The sequence below is a fragment of the Urocitellus parryii genome, chromosome 12 (genome assembly GCF_045843805.1).
Source record: "Urocitellus parryii isolate mUroPar1 chromosome 12, mUroPar1.hap1, whole genome shotgun sequence".
In the NCBI taxonomy this organism is placed as follows: Eukaryota; Metazoa; Chordata; class Mammalia; order Rodentia; family Sciuridae; genus Urocitellus; species Urocitellus parryii.
In genome coordinates, this window is record NC_135542.1 from 20571598 (window position 1) to 20588415 (window position 16818).

At 45.2% G+C, this 16818-nt stretch overlaps 1 protein-coding gene across 3 annotated transcripts; it reads left to right on the top strand.

The window, feature by feature from the left end:
• The first annotated feature begins 2318 nt into the window (after window positions 1-2318).
• On the top strand, window positions 2319-16603 carry Slc20a1 (solute carrier family 20 member 1). 3 transcript variants are annotated; one of them, XM_026379963.2, is made up of 11 exons: window positions 2319-2502; window positions 2867-3471; window positions 3684-3824; window positions 4004-4089; window positions 7810-7906; window positions 10072-10191; window positions 11521-11790; window positions 11899-12457; window positions 13104-13289; window positions 14037-14121; window positions 15723-16603. In XM_026379963.2, the coding sequence occupies exons 2-11, from the start codon at window positions 3129-3131 to the stop codon at window positions 15882-15884; spliced, it is 2049 nt and encodes a 682-aa protein (XP_026235748.1). In that variant the 5' UTR covers window positions 2319-2502; window positions 2867-3128; the 3' UTR covers window positions 15885-16603. The 3 variants fall into 3 exon arrangements, with proteins under 3 accessions (XP_026235748.1, XP_077648047.1, XP_026235749.1); XM_026379964.2 differs by lacking the exons at window positions 2319-2502; window positions 2867-3471; window positions 3684-3824; window positions 4004-4089; window positions 7810-7906 and adding an exon at window positions 8071-8439; XM_077791921.1 differs by lacking the exons at window positions 10072-10191; window positions 11521-11790; window positions 11899-12457; ... (1 more) ...; window positions 14037-14121; window positions 15723-16603 and adding an exon at window positions 7997-10061.
• Window positions 16604-16818: the final 215 nt, after the last annotated feature.

The following is a 16818-nucleotide window of genomic DNA, read 5'->3' on the forward strand; positions in this document are numbered from 1 at the left end:
GCCTGATTTGCTTGGCCCCTTGCTCTCTACCAACAGAGTAGTCCAGATGACTGGGGAAAGGAGAGGGGCTGTGGCCACCACACACACAATTTAGACATGGGCTGTGCAGTCAGTCCTGTGCCAGTCACTGAAAAAAGAGTGCTCAGACATGCTGGGATGCCCTTTAGGACAGAAACAGATGTTGACTCATGTAGCCTTCCCAGCAGCCATGTGAAGGAGGGCTCTCCATCTCTCCTGTTTGCAGATGAGGAAACCATGGTGGAAAATATATTTGCCCATTATCATGTGACTACAGAGGAGCCGAGCCGGTAGTTTGCAGTCTATGTGTCTAATCACCAGACCAACTGGCCTCCCTAAGGCTCCAGAGCTTGTCCGTACCAAAGGCTCAATTCTAACGTGGAGAACGCTTTCCCCACCATTCAGAGAAAAGGCCAGAAGAACCTACGCCATCTGTAGACAGAGCCGGGGGTCCTCACACTCCTTCTGCTTTTCCATTTCTAGGCAGTCTGACTTCTCTCTAGAGGCAAAGCCCTATGTCCCTCCTTCTATGGGAGAATAAAGAAGCCCCTTGGAAACAAGGTGGGTACAGGTCCCAGAGGACTGCACTGCACTCATTGAAGCCCAGCACCCTGAGTACCCTCCCTGGACTGTGCACTCCCACCTTGGTGACAATCATCTTTGCTGCCCTTCTGTGGTCTTATTGTGTTTGCCAACTTTAAGAGTTACTACCACAGACTGAGAAAACACATGATGGAAAAATTTTCTTACAAATACTTTGGAAATTATTGCTAAGGACCTTTAACAGTCCTTTTTACTCAATGTTTTCATAATCTTGATATAACATAAAGGTTGTGAAGTAGCACATTCGAAGGTACCAGAATTACCCTCCAGGGTCAATGCTCTGGGACATGAACTTTCTTTGGCAGGCATGACCTTGGGCCCCAGAGCTCTGTGTAACTCATATAACTGTACCACACGTTCTGAGCAAGTCAGAGGACACTCAGGTGAAGTTTAACTTAGGTGGAGTCATTGTGGATGACTCAGATGTGCAACGATTTACAACATTTTTGTTGCTGCTATTCAGTGCTCTGTTAAAATTGTGGGGAGGGCTCTAGAGCATTCTAAACCTGGTATTTCTGGCTGGAATATTTTAATCTCACTATACCCCTGCCAAAAGATCACAACCTTAAATCTCCTATGGCATGATTGGTTAGTCTTGATTTAAGCCATATAATAAAACACCCCCAAATGTGCACAACAAATTTTATTAGTGTCAAAGTCACACCCAGTACCACACAGGGGACCAGGAAGCAATCTTAAATCCCAGAAGGACAGGAAAGCTTCCAGGATGCAAAGAGACCAACCCCCTACTACATCCTAAAGCAGGCATATTCACGGAAAGAGCCAAATGGAAATTGGCATTTCCTGAAGGCCTACTGCGTTCCAGTCACTCGCTACCTCATCCAATTCCGGCCACAGGGAAGGTAGTGCCTGTTAACACTCCACATTCTTGATAACGCGTCTGCGAGAGAGTGGGATCTGCTCAAGGTGACACACTGCAGCAAGTGTCAGAATCTGAATCCCAGGCAGTGTTCTCGCACCGCGCCGCCGACCTGGCAGAACACGCAGAGCTGCCGCGGGGAAATTAACGACCCACAGCCATCCTGAGGTTCTGCGCCACAGCTGGGGCCACAGGCCGGCACCCGTGACTCCTTAGCCTTGCAGTTTTCACCCAAGTGTGTGACTGCGGAGCAAAGCGACCACGTGAGTGGCCCGGCCCCACAGCTGGGCGAGAGACAGCCTGTCTGGCCAAGGACAAATCGCAGGTGCGAGTGCGAGTCAGGACGGGATCCGGGGCCCTAGGGCACAACTCCCCTCCTAGTTACCTGGCCGCCCGGAGGGGCCGCGGCCAGGCGTGACACCCAGGCGCGGTAGTCCTAACTGCGCTCAAAGTGCGGCGGGCGCCGCAAACCGGGGCCGCGTGGGAGACACTAGAAATAAGGTTGGCCGTAGCCTCCGTGGCCCGCAAGACGACTTCCGAGGGCCAGGAGAGGGTTGGCACGGTTCCGGCGAGGGACCGGACACTGCGGGACACCGGGAGGGGCCGACTTGTCCCACGTGGACGCGCTCCCCGCCAGGGGCGTGGCCGCGGCGAGGCCTGGGCCAATGAGCGCCGCCGTAGGGCTCGCCCTGCCGAGCGCGCCGGGCCAGCAGGCACCGCGTCACGCCGGGGGCGGGGCTTGGGCGGCGCGAGGCGCGGCAGGTCACGCGGGTCGCGCGCCGGCTATAAGTAGGGGCGGCGGCGTGCTCCGCCAGAGTGATGGCTGCCGGCGCGCGCTGCGTGTTTTCTTCTCTCGGCTGCTGAGGCACCCGCAGCCGCTCCCCGTGTGGGTCGCGCGCCCGCCGCGCCGTCGCCCCGGGCCCTCGCCAGCCTCAAGTGTGCCCGCGCCCCGTTGCCGCCGCCGTCTGGTCTCCTCTCCTGCGCGAACCCGGGTTCCCCTGGTGAGTGGCGGCGCCGCCTCGCCTAGGCTCTTTCTTCTCCCGGGGCGGGCGCGGGCGCCGCGGCGTGGGAGGCGGCGGGCGGCTCCTGGCTCGCGGCTGCCGCCTCCCAACCGCGCCCGCCCGTCCGCCCGCCAGCCCGCCCGCGGGCCTTTTTGGCGGTCCCGGGTGGCGCGCGCGGGAACGGCCCTGTTCCGGCTTCGAGCGCGCGCGCGGGACGGCGTGGGGGACCCGAGCCACGTGCCCCGCCGCCTCGGGTCCCGCTGGGGCTGGCGACGGGGATAGCGGGCCGGGGGCCGCGGGCGGAGCCCGACCGGCTCGCCGCTCGGCCCCCAGGGCGCGCCGCTATTGTTGTGTTCTCCCCCAGGATAAACTTGCGTCCTTGCTCTAATCCGCCATGGGATTCTGCGCCGCGCTTGTAGCCCTGCAGAGCCAAAGACACCCCAGACAACAGACGCCCTCCCGCAGCGTATAGCAGTGACTCCGGCTCACCTGCGCCCTAGTTTACAGTATTTAATGTTATATATTATAGACTATTTATTATAGCGATTTTGATACCTCATATTCTGTTTACACACCCTGAACGCCGCTCAGTAATTCTCTTATCAATCCAACCACTACTCGAGAGCATGGCATCTACCGTGGCAACGCTGATAGCCAGCACCGCGTCTGGCCCCCTGGCGCAGCAGCAGTTCCTGTGGATGCTCATCCTGGGCTTCATCATCGCCTTCGTCTTGGCCTTCTCCGTGGGAGCCAATGATGTGGCAAATTCGTTTGGCACAGCTGTGGGCTCAGGCGTGGTGACCCTGAAGCAAGCCTGCATCCTCGCCAGCATCTTCGAAACTGTGGGCTCGGTCTTACTGGGGGCGAAGGTGAGCGAGACCATCCGCAAGGGCCTGATTGACGTGAACATGTACAACTCGAGCCAAGAGCATATTCTGCTCATGGCTGGCTCAGTCAGCGCGATGTTTGGTGAGTTCTTTTTATGTATTGTGGTGGGTGAGCGAATTTGTATCATGGGTGGTTCCATTTTTTTGTGCTGAACCTTTCAGATTATTTCGTTCATAATATTGCTTACATAATGATATGTGTATACATATGCATATTACTATTTGTATATTATACATGTATGTGTGTGTGTCATGTATTTTCCATTTACTTACTAAAATTTGGTTCTGTTTCAGGTTCTGCTGTGTGGCAACTAGTGGCTTCATTTTTGAAGCTCCCCATTTCTGGGACCCATTGTATTGTTGGTGCAACCATTGGTTTCTCCCTCGTGGCAAAGGGGCAAAAGGGTGTCAAGTGGTCTGAACTGATAAAAATTGGTATGTTTAATCCTGAATGGCTTAATTTTTGTTCTGGTCCTGTGTTACCTTGGCTTTGCATATATCTGTAAATGGTGTAAAATAGGCAGATTTTGAGTTTTGAAATGGAGCATATTTAACATTTAAAGTATTTACTGAGTTTCACTAGTTTACATTTATCCTTCCTCTTTTTTTTCCAGTGATGTCTTGGTTCATCTCTCCACTGCTTTCTGGTATCATGTCTGGAATCTTGTTCTTTCTTGTGCGTGCATTCATCCTCCGCAAGGTAATTTTTCTCCTCCCTGTTGTGACCTTCCAGGGGTCACACTCAGTCTGTTTTTCACACTGGGTGACATTCTTGAAGATGTGATTGGTATGTAGTTATGTGGCCTTGAAAAGTTCTTTGTTCTATGCTTCTCTTGTGTGTTGAGGAGTTGCATGAAAGAAGCGTTTTTAATACTTAAGAAGACATTCAGGAAGGAAAAAGTCGAGTATCATGGGGCATGTTAGGAACAGGCTTGGAAGGGAAAAAAAAGTAAGGAAACATTCAAGGTGGCTTTGCCAGCTGTATGTAGGTTATTACTTCATTGAAAACACCATTGTTTTCAGGACAATTGAAATTGTAAGCTTGGGGTTCAACAAGTCACAACATCCCGTGGCTACAGCTAAATGGGTCTCCACAGTGCTGACTATTGGAACCAGTTTATAAAATTTCTAAATGAGGCTTCAACCTCTTGTGATTCTCACTATAGTTAAAAAAGAACCAATAAAGATGAGTTTTTGTGGGGGTCGGGGGATGGTGGCAGATTGGGCAACCATTTAATTTCCTGTGTATTTGAAAATCCCTTTTGAGGTACCTAGTAGCATTTCTTCTATCAAGAAGTCCGATGCTGCCTCCAAAATAGACAACAAGGGATTACATTGACATTGGACTGAGTTACAGTAAGAATAAATGCATTTTTCTCAGGAAACAAAGTTGCCCTTTTTCTAAGGTGAATGTTCTTAACAGCCCATTGTTATTCACTTAAAAAAATGCCCCTAAACTGTAGAAATCTGAGTGAAGAGAGATAGACGGCTTAATCCCAAGGGTAAGAATGAATTCAGACCTCTACTTGTCTTCTGTATTTCTGAACTTCTCTGGGGAAGAATTTGGGTTTGTCTTATAGAAATTCTATTAACTGGGAAAGTGATTCTCCAGTTACCCTTATCCATAGCCTGAGATTTGGCAGAACACACTAGTTTAATACTTGGAACATTTGTAGTTTGATATAAAGTGACAGTAGAAAGTTCATTGGTACTGGCTCTTAAGTTCCGCAGTTTCAGTCAGGAAGCCGGTATGATGGTATGATTGGTACCTATACTCCCACTGCCCACATCTGTGGTACATGGTGATGTGCTTACATTTGAAACTCACCAGAAATCAGGATCCAGAGTATTGTGTTCTTTCTAGAATCCCCTATCCCACTGCATACCAGAAAAACCAGAAAAATGAACAGCATCCTTTGTTAAGAATTCTTGCTTTACAAAGGTTTATACTGGCCCTTTTGATTATTGGGAAGTAGATCATTCTGATTCTGGAGACAAATTGTGTGTCTGACCTCCACAAAATAAATAGGCCCTTCCTGAAGGGGAGGTGGAGCTGCTCTGAGGAGCAGCGAGGGATTTTGATATCTCATTTGAGGAATGCAAGCCAGGTACTTCTACTGAGAGCTTAAGTTAGATGTATTAATTTTATAGCCACATATATATTGGTGTGGGGATGGGCATGGGCAAGGACGATTGGAATGAGGTTTCCATTCAGTGCTCACCCTGAGCATCTTTGCACACACACACTCACCTGCTTGCACTCTTGCATGCGAGTCAGTAATGAGTGGATGAGTATGAACATTTGTGGTTGTTGTTGATTTTAAATTTCAAGAAAACATCCTTAGACTAGTAAGCTTTGAGGTGTCCAGCTCTACAGTCTCCATATTTGACTGTTAAGATACATTCACACTCTTAAAATTTGATCTTTAAAGTTGAGGTTAAAATATTTTTTTTATTTTAAAAAATACTGAAAATTTTCTGACTTTTTTTTTTTTTTTCAAAGGTGTTGGCCTTTGAGTAGGAAAAGGCAGAGTGGAGGTGGGGGTTCTTCTGTGAAGAAATGTGACACTCAACAAAAACAGTAGTGATGAAGTTTTCCTGTTGTATTTAAGTTCTAGCCAAAGAAAATCAAGCTTTTAGCATTCTTCTACTTGTTTGGAATCATATTTAGTTTCTCTAGGATATGTTCCCTTTAATATGTAAAACATAAACTGTTCTGGGGAGAGGAAATGTGAAGATCCATTTGCTAACTAAATGATAACTAACTTATAAGATAGTCACATCACTTCCAAGTAAAGTTTTGAATGTGTGCTGAGTAGCTCATGGTGTAAGTATTGTTTCATAAAATCACTCTCCCTGCTTCCCTCTTGGAAGTGACTGGGAGGAGGTTGGAGAGAGAGTAAAAAGAAGAGACTTTTCTTTTACCTTTTTCCTAAAATTGTCAATTTTGTTTTTAAACCATGAACTCATGTTTCATAATGTACTATGAGTAGGATTACTCTTTCTCTACCCTGTCTCCAGCTACGTGATTACTGTTTCTTTACCTCAGGGAATACGTAATTGTGAAGAAGCTGAACCTGAATGTATAGGCGACTTCGTAACTCTGACGAGTCAGTTGCAGTTTGATTTGCAGATGCCCTATTACTAAATAGAACTTGAAAATCTTTTTGAGAGAAACCCCCAGTGAAGTCTTTGGAACCTTATTGTGTTTTAATATTCAGAGTTGGGCCTTGGGCTTATTTTTTTCTTTTCTTCGAAGTTAGCCTTTGACGAAAAGTGGACACCCTGGTAAATTGTTCACCTTGCTTCGGGGCCTTTCCACTTGCCCATACCTCTGTCCTCCCCACTCCCCAGCTGGGTCGCTTGCTCCTTTCATACCCTGAAACTCAGCTGAGGCTCACTCCCTGCCCCCTTCAAATGAAATGTGCTCCTCCTCCTGTCTTGTCCTCTTATTTTATCTTTTATTTATTCTACACTGCGTTTGCTAGTGTGGTGCAGTATTCTGTACTAGACTATGAATGTTTCCTCTTTAAGGACAGGCTTTTGGTCTTACTTCCTCCGGTATTTCAGTGCTCAGAACAGGTTTTTGGGATTGAACTCAGCTGTGCTTTACCACTGAGCTATATTCCCAATCATTTTTATTTTTTATTTTGAGAAAGGAACATGCCGAGTTGCTGAGGCTGGCTTCAAACTTGCGATCCTCCTGCCTCAGCCTCCTGAGTCACTGGGATTCCAGGGGGGTGCCACCATGCCAGCCCAGAATAGTTGTAGACTCAACTAGGATGAGTAGTGCACAGTTGATATTTATCTTTCCACTTTGGAAATGTTAATTATGCTGTATCAGATATTTAGATAAGGTGGTTATTGCAGGTATTCTACCTGTTTTAGTTTTTATTTTTTAATTTTTAAAATATTTTATTATTATTAGTTGTCGATGGACCTTTTTTTTATAAGTGGTGTTGAGAATCGAACCCAGTGTCTCACATGCTAGGCAAGTGCTCCACCACTGAGCCCCAGCCCAGCCCCCTGTTTTAGTTTTTAGTATTGAAGGTAAAGTTGGGGGGGGGGCAGTATTCTAACATCTCGTAGCTCTCTCTTTCAGCTCTTAGGTGGAGTGCGTCTTCAGGCACGGCTTGGGTTTACGTGTGGACTTCAAGGCTTTAGAAACATAAGTGTTGGAACTGATGATTCAGGATGTTAGCAGTCACTAGTGGAGGTAGATTTGTTATTAAAAATAGCAGAAAAATGGCCATTTTAGAGCAGAAGATGGAATTGACTTTATCTTATAGAGACTTCCAGGAGCAAGGGCAGGAAAGCCCAGCTGGCCTTGGGAATTACAGTGGAAGCTGCCCTGTTAACGATTCTGTGGAAATGGGTTAACTTGTACAACTTGTAAGATACTGATCTTAATGTTTTATAGGCAGACCCAGTTCCCAATGGTTTGCGAGCTTTGCCAGTTTTTTATGCCTGCACAGTTGGAATAAACCTCTTTTCCATCATGTATACTGGGGCACCGTGTAAGTACATATCAAAATACTTAAATGTGAATTTAAAGTTATTTACAAAACTTGCATTAAATGCCCAATTTACCCCTTTTTGCTTTACAGGGCTGAAATCTCCTAGAAGGTGGCTGGCCTGCGCCCATTTCAGAAGGCTGCAGGCTAGTGTATGCTGAGTTAACCTAGATAGTTTTTCAACCAAAAGAGACCTGCTCAGATTCTAAATCACTACAGACCTTTCCTCTTTAGTCTTCACAGGATCCACCAATAATATATGACCTTCTCCCTCCCTTTTTCTTATCTATGTTAAAAATGCTGGAATTGATACCTCAACCACTGAAGAGTCACTAGTTATATCTGTTCTTCAATAATCAGTCATTTAGGACTGGCCTGCTGGATATCGCTTTTCTCTCCCAAGTGGAGCCACTTTTGTTTCTAAGTGCTAAATTTACTCCCCTGAATCTGCTTGAATGAGAAGAGTTGGGATGCTTAACACCTGGTCTAAGTACACTTGGAAGAAGAATCCCAGCAGCTCAGAGGAAAAGTAATATGTGAGAGCGTAAAGGTCGAAACGGGTGCTTTTATATGGGACTGAGGCAAGGCATGAGTTAACTTATGGTGCTCCTGTTTAATTAGCAACTCCAAGAAGCTGGTAACTTAGACCTTGTCAGACAGGAGAGTAGCTTTGGCATCTAGGCTTACTTGGCTGCAGGATTCATGACTCTGTAAGTTGTGGCTTTTAATATTTGACTGACCCACTGGAAGAAAAACACTGTTGCCGCCGGGGGCACCTGCATGTATATGTAGTTGTAGAGAGAGACAGACAGCTAAAACAGTGTGAAGCCATTTATTGTTACCTTGATATCCTTTAAAAATTTTTTAATTGCTTATTGTGTCTTACTAAGACTAATGGGTTGTGACTTGCTTTTTAAAGTCTCACTGAAGTAATAAGTCACTGACCAAAACATGGAACGAACAGTATTTTTAACCTTGCCTTTATTCTTGGAATATCAGTAAAGAAATAGATAACTTTATGAGACTATTGATCTTGGAGAATACAAGACTCCTTACTAAATAGTGCGGGTGAAGAAAGGGTTGCATGCTGAATTTCCATTCCGTTGCGCATGGAGTTCTTCATGTAAAACCAAAAAATCTCCCATGAGGCTCATGTATGTTTTAGTTTGTGTGCTGAAGTGCAGGAAAACTGAAAGCAGGATTAAAATGCATGCAGTCTTACTGCCACCATAGAACTTTAGTTGTGAAGGGACTTCAATTTATATTTGATTTTTAAAAGGCTAATTGTTGGGGGGGACGATAGAATTTCCATTTTAAAAGTAATTTAATACCTAATGAGCAAAGTGACACAAACCAAGCAGTCACTAAGCTGTTGTCTGAGCTGCATGCAGGTTCTCATAGCATGTCTTGGATTTGAGCAGTGCTGTTACTGGGCCACCCTTCCCTCTCTAGTAGAGGCTAGTTGCTTGGAGCCTGTTGGTATGCAAGTGAAAAGCACGTGAGGACTCGGGTTACTGATCCTTGAGCCACATGCAAAGTATTGGTGGCAATTCTCTCTCAGGTTCGGCTCGTTAGTGAAATTGTTACTAGACTTTTCCTTTGTGAAAAAAGTTATTTAAAATATTCTTGAACTGATTGTTGTAGATAGATGTCCCTATTTTTCTTACTTTAGCTTGATAATGTTTTCAGAGAGTTGATCAGGCTTTTCTCAAGGCCTGTACAGTAGACGTGGTGACTTTCCCAGAGTTATTTCAGCATGATTATGTGTGGGTGCCAGGCCCTTTTTTTCTAAACTGTGTAATCTGTGTGTGCAGATGAACCGTGTGGCAGGTGGACTTCAGGAATGAGGTGTGGGGAGTAGAATGCTTCTGTTTCATAGCTAGTCACAGGTCGTCAGAGGAAAGCCAAGATAAAGAAGAAAAAGGCAGTAGTTGAAAAGCTGAGTCTGCTGGTGTTTGGGCCAAAACTGGTGTGGTGTTAAGATGGTCATTGGAGTTTTCTCCCAGATTCACGTAGTCAAGGCATAATAAGCTCTGGAATTAAAGCTAGCTACAGCTGTCCAGGGTGACGGGCTGGCTTGGGGAAGCCTCTGTCCCACAGGAGGGTTTGCACGTTATTGCAGGGGCTGTTGCCCTGGGGTTTTCAAGATGCACCATTTTATCTCCTAGTGCTGGGCTTTGACAAACTTCCTCTGTGGGGTACCATCCTCATCTCGGTGGGATGTGCAGTTTTCTGTGCCCTTATCGTCTGGTTCTTTGTATGTCCCAGGATGAAGAGAAAAATTGAACGTAAGTAATAATTGTAACAGAAAAGTTTAACTAGTAATATTGTGTTTGTTTTTTTTTTTTTTTAAACCACTTGTTATAACCTACTCTTTGGATAGTATTGGCAAAGTAAGAGATTTTAAATGGAAAATTCTATAGTAAACATTTCCAGGTGTCCCATGCAGGAATCATTTTAGTGGCCATTATAACACACTATTGCTGCTAATTAAATACTGAGTAAATTTTGATTAGTATTAGTCTTTTTTAAATCTTCCTGTGATCTTTTAAAAATTATATTCTGCCCTTCCATCTTTACAAATGCTGCATTCCTGATGTGAGTGCTGTCCTTTGCAGCAAGGGGTGCACAGACTGCGGTGACTGGGAAGATTGCTGTGTCACTGCAGTCGAACTCCGGAGCCTCTGAGAGGCTCTGCTTCTCGGCTGTGCGGCAGGCAGCGAGGCTTTCAGGACTCCCTGACCTCATTTTTCCTCAGTCTGGGAGAAGATGAGACAGATCTTGCTTTACCACTAGTCTGGTTTGACTGAGATGCCTGAGCCAAGTGTTGGACAGGAAGTGTTCCTGTCTGGCTGTGGGATTTAGAATCATAGGCACATCTCTGTTTTATGCAGGTATCTGTGAAAGGTGTCATCTTTAGTTTCCTGCATTGAGCTGTGTCACTTTGCTTGAACTCAAACTGAAATTTGGGGAATTTTTTTTTTTTTTTTATAAAGAACATGAATTAGGCTGGGCACCATGGTACACGCCTGTAATCCCAGCACCTTGGGAGGCTGAGGCAGGAGGATCACAAGTTCAAAGCCAGCTTCACCAAAAGCAAGGTGCTAAGCAACTCAGTGAGACCTGTCTCTAAATAAAATACAAAAAAGGGCTGGGGATGTGACTCAGTGGTTGAGTGCCCCTGAGTTCAATCCCTGGTACACACACAAAAAAGAACATGAATTGGGGGGCAGTCAAACTTTTCATCTGATCTTCAGCTCAAGCTTGAGCTACCTTCCACTGAAGGAGTGAAGAAGTGTTTTTACATTTGTGAAAGGTTGTAAAATTAAAGACCATGAGTGTGGAGTGAAACCTAATGTAAAACCTAAAATATTTAATACCTGGTCCTTTACAGCAAAAATTTGGGACTCCTGCTAGAGGGAGTGCTGCATGGCTAGCTCCGTCCCAAGTGAAAGTTGAGTTCCTGGCAGACAGTAAAGCAGGCAGGACAGTTAACCTGTGTTTTAACAAAACTTTATGCATGTTTTTATTGTGAGATAAGTTTTGGGGGATGGAAGAATGGGGGTTTGGAAGAAGGTAGTATGACCAGGCTAACCCTGACCCGTTTTTTCTCCTAGGAGAAATAAAGTCTAGTCCTTCTGAAAGCCCCTTAATGGAAAAAAAGAATAGCTTGAAAGAAGACCATGAAGAAACAAAGCTGTCTCTCAGTGATGTCGAAAATAGGAATCCCGTGTCTGAGGTGGGGCCTGCCACTGTGCCCCTCCGGACCGTGGTGGAGGAGAGAACAGTGTCCTTCAAACTTGGGGATCTGGAGGAGGCTCCAGAGCGGGAGAGGCTCCCCAGCATGGACCTGAAGGAGGAGACCAGCATTGACGGCACCATGAATGGTGAGTCCACCTTCCAGAGTTCTGCAGTTATCTGCACAGGTGAGCAGGCTTGCTGGTCTAGACCTGGTGCTTTTGGTAATGAATGTTACCTTTTTTGGTCTTGGCTAGGAACAGTGCAGCTGCCTAATGGGAACCTCGTTCAGTTTAGTCATGCCGTCAGCAACCAGATAAACTCCAGTGGCCACTACCAGTATCATACTGTGCATAAAGATTCTGGCTTGTATAAAGAGCTGCTCCATAAATTGCATCTGGCCAAGGTAGGAGACTGCATGGGAGATTCCGGAGACAAGCCCTTGAGGCGCAATAACAGCTACACTTCCTACACCATGGCAATTTGTGGCATGCCCCTGGATTCATTCCGTGCCAAAGAAGGTGAACAGAAGGGTGAAGAAATGGAGAAGCTGACGTGGCCTAATGCAGACACCAAGAAGCGTATTCGAATGGACAGTTATACCAGTTACTGCAATGCTGTGTCTGACCTCCACTCGGCATCTGAGATGGACTTGAGTGTCAAGGCTGAGATGGGTCTGGGCGACAGAAAAGGAAGTAGTGGCTCTCTGGAAGAATGGTCTGACCAGGACAAGCCTGAAGTCTCTATCCTCTTCCAGTTCCTACAGATCCTCACAGCTTGCTTCGGGTCGTTTGCCCATGGTGGCAATGACGTCAGGTCAGTCCACTTTGAGTCTTACCACCTCTATTTTAAAACTGTCTTAGGGCTGGGGATGTAGCTCAGCTGGTAGAGAGCTTTGCCTCACATGCACAAGGCCCTGGGTTCAATCCTCAGCATCAGAAAAAGAAAAAAAAACCTGTCTTGTCCTTTTTACGACCTTGGGGTAGTACTTCTGCCACGTGCAAGATGAGGCAGCGGCAATCATTGACTTAATAAAACAAGGGAGTTTTGCTCTTCAGAGAGAATGTTTTTAATTGTTTTGTATGTGATAAATACAGATGTGTTTCACAGAGAGACCTTTATCCAGATAGGATGTAGATTTTTAGTAAATTATGGGATGTAAGATGAAAAATTTAAAATCCCTCCCCTGTTGAATGGAATTCTGGGTGTGTGAGCCTTAGTTCTGTGGTTATAAAGTTCATTGGAACCCAAGAGCTACCTGTGGGAGGGAGGAGGCCACCAGCCGCACGGCACCTCCCCCATCACAGATTTCATTTTCTTCTGTGTATATGTTGGTGTTCCATTGGTTTTCTTTGGAAAAAAGGTTGATTTGCTAAATGGGCTTGATGAATGACCTTAGTCAACCTAGTAAGTCAGATCTAGTTCTGCCTTAAGAGTCATCTGTGCCCCTTTTTTCTTCCAGCAATGCCATTGGTCCTTTGGTTGCTCTGTATCTGATTTATGTCACTGGGGATGTTTCTTCGGAAGAGGCGGTACCAATATGGCTTCTACTTTATGGTGGTGTTGGCATCTGCACTGGACTGTGGGTTTGGGGAAGGAGAGTTATCCAGACCATGGGGAAGGATCTGACACCAATCACACCCTCTAGGTAAGCAGAAAAAGCAGGTCTTAAGAGAGGCTAGTATTTATTTCTTAAGACATGTAGTACTGGGGCTGGGGCTGGGGATCAGCGGTAAAGCATTCACCTGGCATGTGCAAGGCCCTGGGTTCGATCCTCAGTACCACATAAAAACAAATTAAGGTATTGTGTCCAATTAGAAAAAGAAAAGACATGTAATACTATATGTTGCTAACATGAGACTAACCAAGTTTGTGTGATTTTTTTTGATGGTATTCTCATCGTTGGTGTGAACCTTTTAGATTTACTTACTGTTGGTTGAATATTTATTTACTCACCTTCAATGATCTAACAAAATTTCAGAGGAAGATGTGTTATGCTAATGGTGGATGGCTGTGTATACCTGGATTTTATTTATTTGTTTTTACTTGGGAGCTAAGACTGATATTTACCAAATTCTTCAAAACAAAATTAAAAACTTTAATAATGGAATTTAGGGGTGGGGTGGGGATGTGGCTCAGTGGCAGGGTGTTTGCCAAGCATGTGTAAGGCCCTGGGTTCCATCCCCGACGCCCACACACAAATTCCCAAAGAACTTAAACTCTCAGTCATTACAGGATTGGGAAAGTGGGAGTCCCATGACCCAATTTAAAGTGGATGATGGATATTGGCTAAAATGATGTTGGGGGGCCGGGGAGGATTATCACTCAGTAGAACAAAGCACATTGCTATCTTGAAGTGTTAGCTGAATTTGTGACAGTCTTTTTGTGTTTGCAGTGGCTTCAGTATTGAGCTGGCGTCTGCCCTCACTGTGGTGATCGCTTCAAATATTGGCCTTCCCATCAGCACAACACATTGCAAAGTAAGTGTGTAGTGAATTCAGTAGTCTTCCAGGTGTTTCTATTAGTGTGTAGGGTGTTTTATTTCACTTCTGATATTTTGATTTAGTAAGTTTTGTGCAGTTGGAGTCTTGAAGAGTTCACAAATTAGAACAGATAACTATAAGAATATAAGCTTACGTTTTATAATTTCTTGCCTATTCTTACTTTTTTAAGCAGTTAAATATGTATTTTCCTCAAATAATGGAAAATTTCTCTTCTGTGGTGCTAGCTGTGACCTCTGGCTCCTGACCTCTTTGTTACTTAATCCTCCATCATGGCAGTCTATAGTTTTGTTTTTTTTTTTGGTATCTCTGAGCACCGTATGTTCCTTCTCTGTGGGGAAGCCGTTCACAGTAATTTGGATGTTTTAGTAGAATGGCCTGCCGGATAGCTCGGGCTGGGGGGGCTTTTGCTGCTTTGCGTGGAGGCTGATGCCCTGGTTATAAGAAGCCTGTGATCCTTGCTGGGCTTTTGGGCAGTTTTCTTACAGAAAGCACACATCAGGGCCTTCAGAGCTGCAGTGTGGAGAAGCTTGGTGAGTCTGAAAGTCTTTGAGTGACTGTAACTGCGGGAAAAGGAAGAACAGGGCTTCTCCAGAGGAATGGAGGCTGGTGCTATGTGGAACCTGCCAAGTCATCCTTCTCTAGTGGGGTGTATGGGGGCAGCCCATTTTGAGACAGGCTCTCACTAAACTGCCTTAGCTGACCTTGAACTTGCAATCCTCCTCCTTCAACCTGCAAAGTTGCTGGAATTACAGGTGTGAGCCCCGTTCCTGGTGGGTTATTCAACCTTTTTTTTTTTTTTTTTTTTTGTTAAAGAGTGAGAGAGAGAGAGGGACAGAGAGAGAGAGAATTTTAACATTTATTTATTTTTCTTAGTTCTCGGTGGACACAACATCTTCGTTTTTTGTATGTGGTGCTGAGGATCGAACCTGGGCCGCACGCACGCTAGGCGAGCGCGCTACCGCTTGAGCCACATCCCCAGCCCTGGGTTATTCAATCTTGAAACGCATTATCAGAACAATACATAAAAAACACTGTTGTGATGGTTCCTGTCCTTAAAATGTTGTGGGACAATGCTTGTGAATTTTCGAGTTTGCTTATAGTGTTTCACCCTCTAGAAGGTCTTTAGAAAATCTAAAAGCAGTGTGAGTTCATTAGATTCTTGTAGTTCAGGAGAGAAGAGGAAGTGTTGTTTTCAGACCATGTTTTAGGGTAGTTAACACTGATTCATTGATTGGATTCTCATACTGTCTTCATCTTCTCATGAGTAGTAATCTTTTTTTTTTTTTTTTTTTTAAAGAGAGAGGAGAGAGAGAGAGAGAGATTTTTTAAAAATATTTATTTTTCAGTTTTTGGCGGACACAACATCTTTGTTGGTATGTGGTGCTGAGGATCGAACCCGGGCCGCACGCATGCCAGGGGAGCGCGCTACCGCTTGAGCCACATCCCCAGCCCCGAGTAGTAATCTTAATGCATTTGGATCTAGCTTTTATGGAGTTGGTCTTGTCCAATTGTCTGGGTATCTTTGCCAAAATATGTTGGGCATGTTAACCAGTTTCCTTCCCCTGTCTCTCTCCTAGGTGGGCTCTGTTGTCTCTGTTGGTTGGCTCCGGTCCAAGAAGGCTGTTGACTGGCGGCTCTTTCGCAACATTTTTATGGCCTGGTTTGTTACGGTCCCGATTTCTGGCGTCATCAGTGCTGCTATCATGGCACTCTTCTATTATGTCATCCTTCAAAAATGATTCCAGTGTTACCGAAGACTGACGAGAGTCTTTTTAAAGTTTGGGAGCTATGGGAGGGAAGTGTTAATTATGCTATAATTGCTTTTGTGCTAAATATGACTTGTCTCAAAATTAGCTATGTAATATAGCCAGGTTTCCACTGGTTTCTTCTGAGGTCCCCTTTCCTTTTGGGCTGTGAATTCCTGTACATATTTCTCTACTTTTTGTATCAGGCTTCAATTCCATTATGTTTTAATGTTGTCTTCTGAAGATAATGTGTGTGTGTGTGTGTGTGTGTGTGTGTGTGTGTGTGTGTGTGTGTGTAAGAGAGAGAGTGAGAGAGAACCATGCAGAGCCATCCTGCAGAGCATCCTCTGCTTCGTTGGCTTCACCAGCTTTTGCCCTAACACGCACAGGGATCTAACAGCAAACCAGTTAGCTGAAGCTTCCCCTGTAGTCTCCTCCTAGAAGTAGTCATTGGCACTCTGCCTCCTGTCGCTGTGGCAGGTTCTCCCCGTGTGTGTGGGAACTTCTTAGAGGGTTCTTTGGACACAGTGAACATTTAGTAGTGACTTCTTTGACCATTATTGCTTAGAAGTAGGAAGAAAAGCCTTCTGGCAATCTTGGTTATTAAGATTTCTGGTGGTGTGGGATGCATGAATGAAGTGGAATATGTACTTTGGGTAAGTTAAATGGGACAGCCTTCCATGTTCATCTGTCTACCTCTTAACTGAATTAAAAAAAAGCCTACAATTTTTAGAAAACTTGTTGTCTTGGTGTTTGTTTGACATACTTGGATCATCTGGCTTCTGGTCAGTTAGCCTTATGTAATTCTGAGGAGCATGTAAATATCTTCACAAGTCAAAACTCCTTTCCAGCTTCACCATCCCCCACTCTTAGGTTTCTGTGATCCCAGAATTTACATGACATTGCTGTGTAGGGACCATGGTAGCAT

What these genes read in the sequence shown, in the direction of transcription:
- Slc20a1 (XM_026379963.2), top strand. Translation starts at nt 3,129, where the DNA reads ATGGCATCTACCGTGGCAACGCTGATAGCCAGCACCGCGTCTGGCCCC. An exon ending in CATGTATACTGGGGCACCGT is followed by an intron (nt 7,907 to 10,071) that starts GTAAGTACATAT and finishes TTTATCTCCTAG; the next exon opens with TGCTGGGCTTTGACAAACTT. An exon ending in GATGAAGAGAAAAATTGAAC is followed by an intron (nt 10,192 to 11,520) that starts GTAAGTAATAAT and finishes TTTTTCTCCTAG; the next exon opens with GAGAAATAAAGTCTAGTCCT.